This window comes from the organism of the source record quoted next, unplaced genomic scaffold, assembly GCF_019419815.1.
Source record: "Pyrus x bretschneideri cultivar Hongxiangsu unplaced genomic scaffold, Pyrus_bretschneideri_v1 Contig73, whole genome shotgun sequence".
Taxonomy (NCBI): domain Eukaryota; kingdom Viridiplantae; phylum Streptophyta; class Magnoliopsida; order Rosales; family Rosaceae; genus Pyrus; species Pyrus x bretschneideri.
In genome coordinates this window covers 913,402-928,632 of record NW_025999813.1, presented here as the reverse complement: position 1 = coordinate 928,632, position 15,231 = coordinate 913,402, and the positions used below count along the sequence as shown (strand labels likewise).

Here is a 15,231-nt window from a genome sequence, read left to right as displayed (position 1 = left end):
AATTCTATAAATAGGAGGCCAAGGCATTCATTTCGAGAGGGAAAGAAAAGAAGAAGAGAAAGAAGGAAGGGAATTTACATCACACCAAAACCTTGAAGCCTTGAAACTCTAAAGCTCTCAAGCAAAATCCCGAAGGATCAAGAAAACACTCTTCGTTCTTCGTCAAACCCTCCTTCAAGGTCAAGCCCCAACGGCCCTTGAAGAACTTCCGCCGACTCAAGATCAAGCCCCGACGGCCCCTTGAAGAAAGTGTTCATCATCTGTTCGTCCCAAGATCAGGCCCCAACGACCCTTTGGATCAACAACCTCAACAAATCCACACATCCAATCAGTCTTCAAGATTAGGCCCAAAAGCCCTTGAAGATCCGCTCATCCATCAACCCTCAAGATCAAGCCCCGACGGCCTCTTGAAGAAATCCATACACCCAGTTTTCAAGATTAGGCCCAAAAGCCCTTGAAGATCCGCTCATCCATCAACCCTCAAGGTCAAGCCCCGACGGCCCCCTTGAAGAAATCCATACACCCAGTCTTCAAGATCAAGCTCAAAAGCCCTCGAAGATCTGTTCATCAACTGTTCATCCCTAGATCAAGCCCCGACGGCCCTTTGGATCAACAGCTCATCCACAAACCTACACCCTACGAAGATAGAATCAGAGGATCAAATTCCAAAGAGATTGTAACCCCAAAATCATTAAACACAAAAATATATTTTGTACGCGTTATTCTTGTCTCTTGTTTCAGGAATTTTCCGTGTTCACAGCCTCATTCAATGATTGGGCCTTGCTCCTGGGGTTGAGGGAAGTTTATTGGTGCTGGGGATCGACGATAATCGTTGTTGGAATCACAGAAAAAGGAAGAAAACAGCCGGGACAACCGTGGGTTTGTGGCTTCGATTTCTAAAATTGGGTAAGAAATTGAGAAATCCAACACCTCATGGATGTTGGGCTCGCCAAGAGCTTCCTATGGACATCGGAATCACCTTCAACTGACATCGGACGAAGGAGATATGACCGGGTCAAAGAACTAGGTTGGTCGGTTCTTTCCTTCTCCCTTCCCTCTAGGGGTGGGCATAAAAACCGCCAAACCGCAAAACCGCATCGAACCGTAAGAAAAAAAACCAAAAAAAATCGTGTTGACCGGAAAAGTCAACTTTGAGTGAAAAACCGAACCGAACCGTTCAAACCGGTTCCGGTTTCGAATGACCAAGAACCGGCCAAACCGAACTGAACCGTTTTATTAATAATAAATAAATAAATTATATATACACACACATGTCATGGTATAATAGGTTGAAAAATAGGTTGAAAAATTGTGTACAGGAGCTGCTGCTTCTTGCTTGCTCTCTGAAGTCTGAAAACTTGCAATTTGTTTCATCATTTTTTTGTTTGTTGACTGATTGACCAGTGCATATGTATTTTAGTTGTCTCTTTTTGTTGACTTGGTGCCACTACCAAAGACATTTGCATTAAAAAGGATGTGTTGTATGCAACTTTATGTAATCAGTTTTAGAAGATGTATTTGAATGCATAATGATTTGGTGTTCAAATAATTTATTATTAGGAACCGTAAACCGGCAAGAACTGAATCGGAACCGGTGTAGACCGAACCGTAATGTTCTAGTCATAAATTTAAGTGGAACCGCACCGAATCGAACCGTTAATATATTTCGGTTCCGGTTCCAATTTAGGGGTGGAACCGCACCGAACCGCACCGTGCCCACCCCTACTTCCCTCATTTCCCTCATTTGGGTTCACCCTTCTCTCCCCCCCCTCCCCTCTTTTTTCCAGATTGGTTCCCCTTTTTCCCTTCTTTTGCCTGCATCTCTCTTTTTCCTCCTGTTTCACGCTGCCATCTGGCAACTTCCAAACTCCTCTTCCGTTTTTATTTTATTTTATTTTATTATTTTATTTATTTTATATTTTTATATTTTTTTTCTAAAACCTCTAATTTCTTTGTTTCAATTCTGATTCACAAATGGTTTTCGCCTATGCTTTCGTAGAATCGAACTCTATCCAAATACGTTAAGAAATATGATAAAATACATGAGGATAAAATATGTCCTCATAAAACTACGTTTAGTCAACTAGGGCATTTTCGTCTTTTCCACTTATCAATAAATTTTTCGGCATAAATTATAATAAATTTTGGAAACAAAATTCTAAAATTTCTCTAATCAAATTTTTATAACCATGAATCTATTTATTCTCGATTTACTCCACATAATCATATATTTTAAATTTTCAGGGTATTACACGTTTGACCACAGTTGGATCAGGATTTATGTGTCTTGCAGAACAAGAATGATCGATCTCATTAAGTCCATGACCAGAGTTATTGAGTCAATGATCGAATTTCTGAGGTACGCGTATTCCGATCCGCCTTACTTTGGCCTTGGGAAATTCATGGTCCTACAAATGCCCCTAACTATGTATCTGAAAAGGCGTTCCGCTTGACGTGGAATAATTACCCAATGGCCATGCCTTTCAAAGTAAATTGAAATAGCCAGCGTTTGATATTTTTTAACACGTGATTCAGTCTCATTACCATTGTGAGGTAGTGAAGACGTTCTGAATTCTTGCGTGTAATCTCAAGAGTTGTGCCATAAAGACATCAATAATGAGAGACAATGTTTCGTGTGTGAACAAAAAACGAATAGCTACTTTTTGAGTTATCAAGTGATTCTAATCTTCGGATGCACATATATCGAGACAAAACGTTCTAGATTCATCGGTGAGACTCCATGCTAAACACAGCCTCGTGGCGTTTGCAGATACCACAATATGCTAAGAAGGTATTTTTGAAGATGTCAACGAGGGTTTCATAGTTATTGATGAAGTGGGCTAGCAACTCCAAAGACCACCTCACGGCTATTGTACATGGAAACATTTGCACATCCATGCATCATTATTGTTATGTAGCGTCATAACGTTCCTATAGTGCATGCTGTTGTTTCATCTTTCATAGTTCCTAAGTGATAAAAGAAAGAACAACTCATTTTCTTTCTTTTTTTTTTTATTACTTCCACATTCGAGTCTTCACATAAGTGTTTGATGCTAGGCTGAGTAAATTTCTTCGAAGAAGGTGCAAATTTAGTGGTTGAAGAAAGAGAGCTTCGACCCTTGCAACAACTTTGCTAGACAGTTGATTCCGAGCATCTTTCAGAACGTCCCTAGGGTTGTCATGATTTAATAGCCTACGTCACTCTTAGTATTTAGATAACTCTGGATCGTCGAAGTCAAGGTACCTAGGCTCTATGTGGGAGACCCTTGCAGTGTCCAAAGGATCGTGATTGCGTTAGGATCCCACTTGCGATGGTATGATGACAATCTGGTCTTTGTGCTATTCATCGCACATGTTTGTATCAATGGTGCACTATAATGGGCGGAAGAGCTCAAGTCCGCTACTTGTAAGAAAGTAAACAACCAAGCAGACATTGGGTACCGATGGGGTACCAATCAAAGGCTATGTGATAGTTAAGTTAGTAAGCAGCGGGCAACAGAATAAGCAAGGAGTATAGATTGCGTTACCAGAGTTATGCCATAGGTGAGTTATTTAACTAGTTGGAAAATCAGGTTTAATTTGGGAGAATCCAAGAGGATATCTAAAAGTAGATATTGTTTCCTCTTAAAAGTGTGATTACTTGGGGCGCATGCGAATCCCTAAATTGTATGAATGTCCTAGAATATAGGAAACCCGGCTGATTCCCAGTCAGATTAGGTTTCCATGTCTTATGAAACAAGAATGGTCGATCTTAGTGAAGTTGGCGGACTTCGCCTATCTTTCCGGAATATAGTAGGATGTGGTGGTATCGTTGGTATGTTTGAGCAGCCCAATTCGATTAAAGCTATTGAGCCATGACAAGACTTCTAAGTTATTCGTATTTAGATCTATCTTACTCCAGCCTTAGAAAATTCATCGACACAATTAATGTCCTACTAATGAGAAATTTTCCAAATGCTCGATATTCAAGCAGGTATTTCACATGTCATAAAATAAGTGAAGAGACACAAAATTAAATATCATTTCCTCCACTTCTATTATGACATTTGAGTACCACTTGAATGCTTATACTTGAAAAACGCTACTAACGAATAAAAATAATTTGACCCTCCTACAAAAGTTAATTTCCTATTTTCTCCCTTGGTATTGATTTTCCACATGTCGTCGAATTTAAATTGTGAAATAGAAAAGAAAAGAAATATAAAATAAGAGCTCACGCTAAGAAAGTTTTGCGGCACCATTTATCTACTAGTAGCAACTGCTAGGGGTGGGCATAAAAACCGCCAAACCGCAAAACCGCATCCAACCGTAAGAAAAAAAACCGAAAAAAACCGTGTTGACCGGAAAAGTCAACTTTGAGTGAAAAACCGAACCGAACCGTTCAAACCGGTTTTGGTTCCGGTTTCGAATGACCAAGAACCGACTGAACCGAACCGAACCGTTTTATTAATAATAAATAAATAAATTATATATACACACACATGTCATGGTATAATAGGTTGAAAAATAGGTTGAAAAAATTGTGTACAGGAGCTGCTGCTTCTTGCTTGCTCTCTGAAGTCTGAAAACTTGCAATTTGTTTCATCATTTTTTTGTTTGTTGACTGATTGACCAGTGCATATGTATTTTAGTTGTCTCTTTTTGTTGACTTGGTGCCACTACCAAAGACATTTGCATTAAAAAAGATGTGTTGTATGCAACTTTATGTAATCAGTTTTAGAAGATGTATTTAAATGCATAATGATTTGGTGTTCAAATAAGTTATTATTAGGAACCGTAAACCGGCAAGAACCGAATCGGAACCGGTGTAGACCGAACCGTAATGTTCTAGTCATAAATTTAAGTGAAACCGCACCGAATCGAACCGTTAATATATTTCGGTTCCGGTTCCAATTTAGGGGTGGAACCGCACCGAACCGCACCGTGCCCACCCCTAGCAACTGCTAGCTCAGCAATGCCGTTTCCAACTCTCTCTCCTCCTCACTCGTCTTCTCTCATCGGATTATTATCCAATCCCAATCGCCATTACCATCTCAGTCCCACTCCCACCGGAAACCATGAAGATAATGGTATCATTGAAGCGCGTCGTCGACTACGCAGTCAAAATCCGAGTCAAACCGGACAAGGCAAGCCAATCCAATCCCATCCCATTTCTTGTTTCGTTTCAAATTCATGTAATTCTAATCCAACAGTTTCAATTCTTCCGTTTCACAGAGCGGCGTGGAAACCCAGAACGTGAAGATGTCGATGAACCCCTTCTGCGAGATTGCTTTGGAAGAGGCCCTCCGGATTAAAGAGTCCGGGATGGCATCGGAGGTGGTGGCTGTCTCCATGGGACTAAAACAGTGCGTGGATACGCTCAGGACAGGGTTGGCTATGGGCGCCGATAGGGGAATCCATGTGGAGACTGATGGCCCTCTCTACCCTTTATCCGTTGCTAAGCTTCTGAGAGCTCTCGTGAAGGTTGAGAAGCCTGGACTTCTTATCCTGGGCAAACAGGTTATAAGTTAATTTCTTTTAGTTTTTATGGGGTTTTGAGGAAGACGGTCGCGCTCGTCTGCATTCAAGTTCGAATCTCTCTGTGTCGTAGATTGGATTAAATTAATTAGAATATTGCTCCTGTAATTAAAATGGATTTGAATTTTGTGGCTTTGCATGGTTGGTATTGGTTTGTGGAAGTGGAAATTTGATCTTTTGTGCGTATTTGAATGTTTGTGTAGGCTATCGACGATGATTGCAATCAAACAGGGCAAATGGTTGCAGGGCTTCTGAACTGGCCTCAAGGGACCTTTGCTTCAAAGGTCAGTTTTTCTCTCTTCATTCATTCAGCTAGAGAAGAAATACAGTTGCTTGCAATTTTTATACTTCGGTTTCACGCTTCCTTGGTTTTCTTTTGTTTGATGCGATTAAGCAATTAGGGAATATATCATCAAGCTGTTCGTGCAGTATTTTTTGAAGGTTTCAAATGTAGGTGAATATGAGACAATATTTGAACTCCATGTGTTGCTTTTGGGGATTTTAATTGGTAAATAGAAAATTCAAACTGTTTAGACACTGGAGTTAATAGATAATATAGTTTGTTGATGCTGCTGATTATCGGTTTCTAATGCGTCTTTTGTTTTTAAGGGTGATCAAAGGGTTTGGTTTACTATTGTTTTAAATTGTAGTGGGATATGAGCACTACCCCATTTTCTTCAGAAATTGATATCCAGGAAGTTGAGGTTAGGGAGGTGTTCCTCTCTCTATGCTTTCCAAGTACATCTGTTGATGCAGTGCATAACAATTAATATGGTCCCTATATTAAACATGTTGTTGGCGACTTTTCATCTTTCAAAGCCATGTTTTAATTAGATGCCTAGTAACTATAATCTTTAGTATTAAGTTATTTATCCTATCAATGTAAGGTAGCCTCCTATTTAAAGGGTTCCATATGTAAGATTAAAAAGTCAATTAGTGAATTATAATCAATCTAAGAAAAGAGTGAGTTTTCTCCTTCCTTAAATCAAGTGTTAGGCTTGGTCGTGTTGAGTGAATCCATAATTAGCGATGTGAGTGATTCCATTGCCCCTGGTTGAGTGATTCCCAGGTTCTATCCCCATAGCAACATCGAGCGAGTTCCGTTGCCCTGGTTGAGTGATTCCCAGGTTATATCTCCCTTTCCCTTAGTTCGTCCTGCATCAGTTCTACAGATATCCCTATCCACCTGGATTCTTTATGACTTCTGAGGTCATAGAGAATAACTAGTGGAAAATTGGACGCTGTTTTGTAAAAGTTTGTTTGCATTGGTCAAAGTATATTTTGAAACGCAGCATGCCACAAAGCCAGATAGCACGATGGAAGGTTCTAAAAGTGAACTAAGGTTGTAAAGACTACTAATTATGGTGGTGATACTATAGTTAGAGGCATACATACTGATTTTGTCACATGTTATTGATATTGCATTCTGTTCTAGCCTGATTTTCATACATTATGAATTTATTCCTATGACGAAATGTTTCCAGTAGGTTGTGCTGGATAAGGAGAAGCAGGTAGTAACAGTAGACAGAGAGGTAGATGGTGGTCTCGAGACTCTGTGTCTAGATTTGCCAGCAGTGATCACGTAAGTATCAGATCTTGTCATGTATTCCTGTGTGGACCCTTTGGACTTTTAGATGCTTCTCTTTTCACTTTCAAATGCATTGTTCATTTAGAGAATTGGAAACTTTGCAAATATAAATTGTTCACTTTGATAGGATCAATTAGGAAATTGAAACAGCTTTCAAACTTCAATAGTTCAAACTTAATTACTTGATAACAAAAACTTCAAACTATTTTCTGAATTTGAGAAGTAGTTCAATTTGAAGTAAGCATTAGTTATTTCTGTTATAAATAGAAGTTATCCTAAAAAATTATAGTAATCATCCTTACCATTTATAGTCAGTGAAGCAGTTGCTTCCACGGCGCTATAAATCCCAAAAACACTAGTGGACATTCATCTCTTTCCTTATGTAATATTCTTATCTTTCTTAGTCATCCTTTAGAAGTTAACAAGCATCCTTTGCTTTGTGTGTGGTTCCTTGCAGAAATTGAAACTGGGATGGTTTCTAAGTATGAAATTCACGCATAATACAGTCCCTGTTCTTGCCCCCTCCGCTTACACAAATCATCACAATAATATTCAGACCAGTTAGTTTATGAAAAAAGTATAATCTTTAGACCATTTTGATTAAAAAGCTCTAATGGCCCATGGGTAAGATTATACATTGGATATATGGAATTTCTTTCCGTTTGCATTTTCACAAAATTTAATGTTATTAGGAAGATATATAAGACAGATTTCATAATTGTCGTACTCTCTGTCTATCCAAACCCGACAAGAAAATAAAAATTACAAAACTCTTTCTTTTGTTGCTACTGTGCCATGTCTCCCTTTCTCTTCAACCTTTCTCCAGTCCTTTCTCTTCAACCTTTCTCCAGTCTGCCCCTTTACAATTTCATTTCTTCATCTCCCTGGTTGTAGCTTGGTGGAAGAATTATCTCCATTTCCCTTGTTTGTACACACTAGATGGATGGAGATATATTGTCAAAATGAAAAAGATGAACGGCTCAGAAGTAGATTAGCTCGCCCCATTATTTGGTTCAAAGATAACATTTCCACTCACGTAGACTTTAGTTTTTTTCCCACCTAAATCGCGGGCCTAAACCCAAAGTACTATACTACAATTAACCTCGGTCTAGTAATTGCAGCCATACCATAATATAGATTACCAACACACTTGTAAGACCCAACTAAGTTAAGAAATCTGCTGCCAAAATTTCTTTTCCAATGAACAACTTCCTTTGATCAAACATCTGTACTCAGTGCCAAGACCAATCAACCCATAATAGCTGAATCATCTCAACCAACAGATTGGAGATTCTTTGATCCCAAGCCGGCTTAAGAGCATGGTATCAAGATCAACGTCCAGCTGAATATCTCACCTGAAGCAGTGTTAGCATTAAAACCCAACAGCCAACCACCATTACAGACCTACAACCTCAGGCCCTTGCCTAGGACCATACGCATTCAGCGTCAAGCAACCCTGAGGTAAGGGGCTTCCCAAGCCAATAAAGCTTAAGGCATACTGAGGTCTACAAATAAGGACCTGGTTAGCCTTGAATCAGTCCAAGGGTATAGTTGCCTGTTCTTTAGGAGTTCGACAATTAGAACCAAACTCATAAAAACAATTCCACCTCCGTTGGCTAGGCCATTAAAAAGAGAGAAGTGTATAAAGGAAGGCTGTGGTGATAAAGCCGAGCCTTCAATTAAGATAGCTAGGGTAATCCTAGAAGTTATGAGCTTCTCTAATTATTAGTTTCAATGTGTTGTTCACTTTTTTGTCTATATATTAGCGTCAAATTAGTTTTAAAACAATTTTATTTTACTCTTAATGTAGACAGCATGCATTAATTAATAATATGATTAGAAAAGATAAATGCCACTTTATTTTATTTTGTTCACTTATTAAATGATATGGATAAATGGTCTTACTGCGTAAAATTATACTAAAAGGGCAGACAAATTCAATAGTGGTGGATCCTATCTTTATATTGAGCTTGACAGATATGAAGTGTCAGGATGACAAAATATTGATGATATTTTAAGTACATTTGTTACTTTATGATGTAACTATATTATTTTGAAGGTTTCAACTATTAGAATATTTGAGATATCAATTAGAGTAATGGACTGAAATGCAGCGAAAACATCAGCACATACATCATGAATGATGGGAAGGAGTAGGGAGCTTGTCTAAACCTGATTTTCTGGTGAAAAATCGTAACTGATACCCGTTTCTGTGGCCCTCTTGCAGCACCGATCTGAGGCTAAACCAACCGAGGTATGCAACACTCCCGAACATAATGAAAGCGAAATCAAAGGTCATAAAGAAGTACACTCCACAGGATCTGAATGTGGAACTCAAATCCGATATAGAGCAGGTTCAAGTCACTGAACCTCCCAAGAGAAAAGCAGGGGTTATCGTTTCTTCCGTAGACGAGCTGATTGACAAGCTTAAGAACGAAGCCCATGTCATTTAACTTTTCTTTCAGTACTTTGCTTCAAAGCCTTGTGCTGATCAAGCCATTTCTTCTGACTAATGATAACTGCATTTTATGGAAATTTAAATCTTAATCCAAAGCTTAATAAGTTCTTAGTCATCATACGACTACGACCTACTAAATCTTTGATATTGTATATTTTTACGTTACACTAGGTTGTTCTTGGAGATGGGGTATTCTTAATCCATTGTGACCTTTCTAGTTATGTCTTGGAAATACTTAGGCCGCTCAAAAAATGTGGAGAATTCCTCCTCGAAAGTCTTCTTGGTTGATTCCCAGAGTTTCATGTTTATGATTAAAACCGTTATGTTATAAATTACTTTGTAAATGTCGTATATGCAAAAAATGATTTACAATATTAACGGTTTTGATCCTAAGGACGGAATTCTACAATTCGCCATGAAGCGTTTTGAGGAGGAATTTATTCTCATTCTTGAGTAGCCAATCAGTGTTCAATGTTTGAGATAGCAGAGGTGTGAAGAGTTGTATCCTAGTCAAGTCTCGGATAGAAACGCCAATAGTAGTAATAGCTGGTCATTCGAGTCGTTGTGTAAAATAAAGTGAATAATGAGTTTGGTGTGTCCTTCAAAACAATCACGAAGAACATGACGAAAGGCGAGAGCTGCAGCCAATAAACGTAGTTGGACCAATTTTACTGTCTATAGTCAAGTTATCAACATTGAGGTTGTATTGGTTGAGAGATTTTCAACGTCCACGGAATACAAGCCAGTCCACCATGCATAATAATACAAGTGGAGTGAAACTGAAAAATATGTTTTCTATCCATTTATATTAGGAGACGCAATGTATCGACTTGTGTTCTTGGTACATTGAAAAAATTTCGGTAGATTTTGTTCCCTTTTCTTATGTGATGGTTTATTATTTTTTATCTTGGAAATTTTTTTCCTTGGTTGGTTGGTTAGCGACGGGGACAATTTTAGTTTCATACCGATATTTCTTTAGTTTCATCAAAATTGTGACGTACGCATCACATACCATAGAGAGACCATTAAACTTAATGAATACCTTATTGTTTAGATGTTTCTGATGTAACATTTCGTATGTTATTTTATATTATTCTTGTGGCTAATGATCGTCTGAGACATAATTATACAAACGCAATTATCTCTTTGTAAAAAGATGTCATGTCTTACGACTTCACTCGAATTATTAATACTCTTGCAATTCGTTTTTTATTTATTTATTATTTATTTTACTATTCACTCACATTCCGCTTACGTATCTTTTTTTGTGTGAATATTTTTCTTTTGTTTTTTAAATCTCTAATGGTAGAAGGTTAAATTGGATATTATAAATTTTTTTTTCTTTGTGTTAATCTTTTTTATAAGAGTAATGCGAGGGAGAATAAATTTGTAAACCAAATAATATGGTTATTGATGATTGAATTATTATTTAAGTGTTGATTAACACATTTAATTCTTATCGGTGAGTTAGTGACACATCATTTGGTTTGCAAATTTAATTTAAAATTTTGATCTCCCTAATATTATTCTTTTCATAATACTCTTGTAGTGAAAGTGTGAGGTGAGTGATTACGTTCATTATTTTTCAAAATGCATTTCCATGAAAAAACAATATATCTAACATAACTAAAATTTAAAAAAAGTAAAACAATAAAAAAAAATCAATTGTCAACCTAATTGTGTGACAAGAGGCTAATTATTCATAAAAAAAATAAACAACTTTCTATATCATAACAAAATTTAAATTTAAATTGTTGTTGTTGATTTTTTTTTTTTTATTTCCCAAAATAACCAAATTTAAATTTACATCACGAGTCCAGAGAATCATATTAATAGCATAGTCCTCAGTCTCTCTTGTAATCTCTAATGGGGGAATGGATAGAGTATCTTGATTACATCGACGAAACCCAACCCACCGATTTCCTTTGGCCCAATGACACTCCTTTCGGCGATTTCGAATTCTCCGCCGTCGATGTTCCGGCTGCCGCCGCTTCCTCAGCCTCACTGTCACAGGAAAAAGAGTGCCCCCGCAAGAGGTATTTCCTCCTATTCCATTTTCGATGAAATCTGAAATCTTCAGAAATGTAATGCTTTCTGAGTCACGGAAGCCCCAAACTTTTTGTCACGAAATTGACTGTTTGATTGGTGGTGTTAAGGGGACGGACGGATTCATGCTCTGGAGGATCAGGGGCAAAAGCTTGCCGTGAGAAATTGAGGAGGGAGAGATTGAATGACAGGCATGAATCTAATCTCATTTTCTATTTTTTTTTTTTTTTTTTTTTTACAGATTTTAAGAATTGGGTTGTTTTGTAATGATGAAAAGAATGGTGGGTTTTTGTTTTCTTTGTGATTAAGAAGTGTTGGTATTTGATTATTTTGTTGCAGGTTTGTGGATTTGAGCGGTGTTTTGGAACCCGGGAGGCCGCCGAAGACGGACAAAGCTGCTATACTTGATGATGCCATAAGGGTTTTGAACCAGCTTAGAGCTGAAGCTCAGGAGCTCACAGAAACAAATCAAAAGTTACTTGAAGAAGTTAAAAGTTTAAAGGTTCGGTATACATCATTTACTTGAAGTTTGTTTTCTTAATGTTTTATGATAAAGTTTCATTAAGAGTGTTATGAGATTTGGCTTTAGCTTATCTTAAATTCAGCCGAATTGCGTGTTGGAGAAGACCAATAACTATGCTGTCGATGATCTGAAACGACCAATGACATGGCTTTAGATTATCATAAACGTCTTTTAATTCTTTTGAACCCTTTCTCTGATATAGTAAATCAAAACTTATGTGGTTATTGCTTTCTATGATCTGAAATGAACAGAAAACTCTTTTGGAGGATCTCCAAGCTGTGATGGGGCGTCTATGATTGATTTATTTGTATCATGTGGTTTCTCGTAAACTCAAAATTTCAAGCATCCTTCTTGCTTCGTTTTCTTACAATCCATCAATTTTAAAAATGACTTGATTTATTGTAGCATCTGTAAGATGATTCATTCTACCAAAAAATAATCCATTATTATGATAATTTGCCGTTATAACTATAGGAAAATGATATTCGCGCACCCTTTTTCTTGTTCTATACGCCCCTGCTTTATTTCTGCCCCGTTTGTACCCTGGATATAATCTATTGTGTTACTGCTTGTTGATTTTAAATCAATTTCTTCCCACTTCGAAACATGTAAGTTCCAAGTGTGTAAAATCCCCATGTACTTATCTTGTAGCCTTGTGTCCATCCCTTACAAAAATATGTCAGATTCTTTCTTTGAGTTGGAACTTCTACCGCCATTGTATTGTGACGATGAACTGGTTTTTAATCTGGTGCATTTAATCAGAGGCAAGGATTTAAGAAAATTATTTGAGATTTCACTTCTAGAAATTTTTTGAGTACGCACTTAGTTTACTGTTCTTGCATGTTACAGGCGGAGAAGAATGAACTTCGTGAAGAAAAACTTGTCCTGAAAGCAGATAAAGAACGGCTGGAACAGCAGTTGAAAGGTATGTCAATTTCACCTTCTGGGTTTGTTCCAACCCACCCAGCGGTACCAGCTGCATATCATCCTGGGGCAAACAAGATGGCTGTCTATCCTAGCTATAGTCTGGTCCCTATGTGGCACTATATACCTCCATTGGCCCGTGATACATCTCGTGATCACGAACTTAGGCCCCCTGCTGCTTAGGTTTTAAATAGAGTACTCGGACAATTTAGATGCCTTCATTTACATTTACTGACCTTTTTATCCATTGTTGACAATATGTCAGCGCTGTTTCAATTGCCTGATTTTAATTTGGCTGGTGGCACTTGTGTGGCTGAATTGTTAAATGTAGCTTGAAGGCTCTCATTTTCGGAATAAAACGACTGGTAAATGTCCAGTATTTACCATATTCTGTTCTTACTTTTTTTACCCCAACCTTCTTCAATAGCATATCTGATAGTACTGGTGGTTCTTGGCAACGTATTACGCTGAATTTCTTTCTTTCTGTCTTGCCGGTTTTCTGTTCTGTTTGTTCTGTCACAAATTTCTTTCTATCTGCATTGTGCATATATTGAAGTTCATTGAGTTTTGAGCACTATTTTTATCAATAAGATTCCGACAAATAAATGCATCTAGCAAAACTATTCTTGGTGGAATTTCTCTTGCTCCCGTCTGCTCAGTCGACCGTTCCTGTCACCTACATCTTCTTCTTCTAAGGTTTACCCGGTTTTGAGTTTCGATTTGTGATTCTTGTCTTGATGGATTTCAGTCTAATCTTTATGGTTCACCATGCAGCACATCCTTCTTATATGATGTGATATTTTGAATCTCATTATCCTTACGCTCTTCCGGCTTGATGTAAACTTCATCCCCTTCTTTTCCCCACAACAGCAAGTATAGCCCGAGAATGACAATAACTGCCCCTACCATGCTGCGCAAAAAAGTGCGCTTCACTAATATGGTTTAAAAATGTGATCCCTCTAGTGATGTGCATGCATAGCCACTACATTCTTTATTTTATGAAACTATCGTCGATCAGATGACCTCCTCCAACAAAGTGAAGACTGTATGTCACTAGAACAGATAGCCATTGACATGTAGAATGCCTTAAATGAACTCTAGATATGCGCCCGTAAATGCATTTTGTAGGGAGTAATGCAAACATTACCTCCCCGTAGAAAGTCTTCCGCCGAGGATAAAGCAACCAGTATCGTTGAAACCGAATCAAACATGGCCACAAAAACTGGCCCTTTCTTTTCAGTGCGCCATAGTTGAACGAAGATTATAAGACCAGAGCACACTGATCCCAGCCATACGTCTTCCCGCATTAGAAGAATCTTATAATTTGCTACGTAAGACGACATCTTACATTCCCTAATTCGATATTACAAAATTCAAGATATAAATTATAAACGAAATGGTTATTAACAGGGCCGTAATTTCATGGGCGTTGTCAGAAGATCCAAGATACTTACAGAATATAAAATTGACCAGAGGTTAACGTTGAATCCGATTGTCCAAGCAGCTCGTCTATGCTCTATACATACTGCAGAGACAGCCGATTGTGCTGCCCCACTATAAGGCTCATCCATGAAGTCAGTGACAGTTCTGCGGGATATCTCTTCAATGTAATTGCCTACATTTTTCATTTTTATTTATAATTATTTGCACATGTCAATTATTGGAAATTCTATATATAGTCTCAAATATATGCAGGAAAACTGCAATGTGGGTAGTAAACCGTGTAATTGAAAAGTGCAGTTAACCGATGAAGGTGGTTAGACAGTTGATATACTCTCCACCACATATTCACCGGTTAACTGCACCTCCTAAATTTCAGTTAACCTCGTTGGAGAACTTCTCGACATATGCATGTTTTGTAATGGTTGTGTATGATCAAGTAGTTGCATTATAGTTTGAGTGAGGAGTGAAACCTGCATAATGTACCATATAGACCATGTTATGCAGCTTGCAACAGTTAGAATTGAACCCTTCAACCAGTTTTCATGCTTGGAGGATTTTTCATGAATATGGATTAATGGACGCCGTAAATTTTTCACAATAGGCCCCTTGTACAATGTCATGGTCAGAACACCGGCTAAAGAGACGACGGTGCCCCAAACTTTTGCTAATCCACTAGGACTTCAAAGATAAACAACCTCCAATAAAATATTAAAAAACATAAGGGCTAAAACA

At 37.9% G+C, this 15,231-nt stretch overlaps 2 protein-coding genes and 1 pseudogene across 2 annotated transcripts; 2 read left to right on the top strand and 1 right to left on the bottom strand.

Annotated features, from left to right (window-relative positions):
• Positions 1 to 4,940: 4,940 nt before the first annotated feature.
• Positions 4,941 to 9,781, top strand: LOC103967473 (electron transfer flavoprotein subunit beta, mitochondrial). The gene is made up of 5 exons (XM_009380723.3): positions 4,941 to 5,126; positions 5,215 to 5,499; positions 5,721 to 5,801; positions 7,005 to 7,099; positions 9,333 to 9,781. Exons 1-5 carry the CDS (start codon positions 5,058 to 5,060, stop codon positions 9,556 to 9,558), a joined length of 756 nt encoding a protein of 251 aa, XP_009378998.2. The 5' UTR covers positions 4,941 to 5,057; the 3' UTR covers positions 9,559 to 9,781.
• A 1,602-nt stretch (positions 9,782 to 11,383) lies between these two features.
• LOC103967474 (transcription factor bHLH104) lies at positions 11,384 to 13,455 on the top strand. Its single transcript, XM_009380724.3, has 4 exons — positions 11,384 to 11,599; positions 11,720 to 11,800; positions 11,949 to 12,111; positions 12,982 to 13,455. The coding sequence occupies exons 1-4, from the start codon at positions 11,430 to 11,432 to the stop codon at positions 13,237 to 13,239; spliced, it is 672 nt and encodes a 223-aa protein (XP_009378999.2). The 5' UTR covers positions 11,384 to 11,429; the 3' UTR covers positions 13,240 to 13,455.
• Positions 13,456 to 13,534: 79 nt separating this feature from the next.
• Positions 13,535 to 15,227, bottom strand: LOC103967495 (annotated as a pseudogene).
• Between the last annotated feature and the right edge of the window lie 4 nt (positions 15,228 to 15,231).

Coding starts and splice junctions, on each gene's coding strand:
- LOC103967473 (XM_009380723.3), top strand. CDS start 5,058: ATGAAGATAATGGTATCATTGAAGCGCGTCGTCGACTACGCAGTCAAA. Junction 5,127..5,214: donor TCCGAGTCAAACCGGACAAG/GCAAGCCAATCC, acceptor TCCGTTTCACAG/AGCGGCGTGGAAACCCAGAA. Junction 5,500..5,720: donor TTCTTATCCTGGGCAAACAG/GTTATAAGTTAA, acceptor ATGTTTGTGTAG/GCTATCGACGATGATTGCAA.
- LOC103967474 (XM_009380724.3), top strand. CDS start 11,430: ATGGGGGAATGGATAGAGTATCTTGATTACATCGACGAAACCCAACCC. Junction 11,600..11,719: donor AAAGAGTGCCCCCGCAAGAG/GTATTTCCTCCT, acceptor GGTGGTGTTAAG/GGGACGGACGGATTCATGCT. Junction 12,112..12,981: donor AAGAAGTTAAAAGTTTAAAG/GTTCGGTATACA, acceptor TGCATGTTACAG/GCGGAGAAGAATGAACTTCG.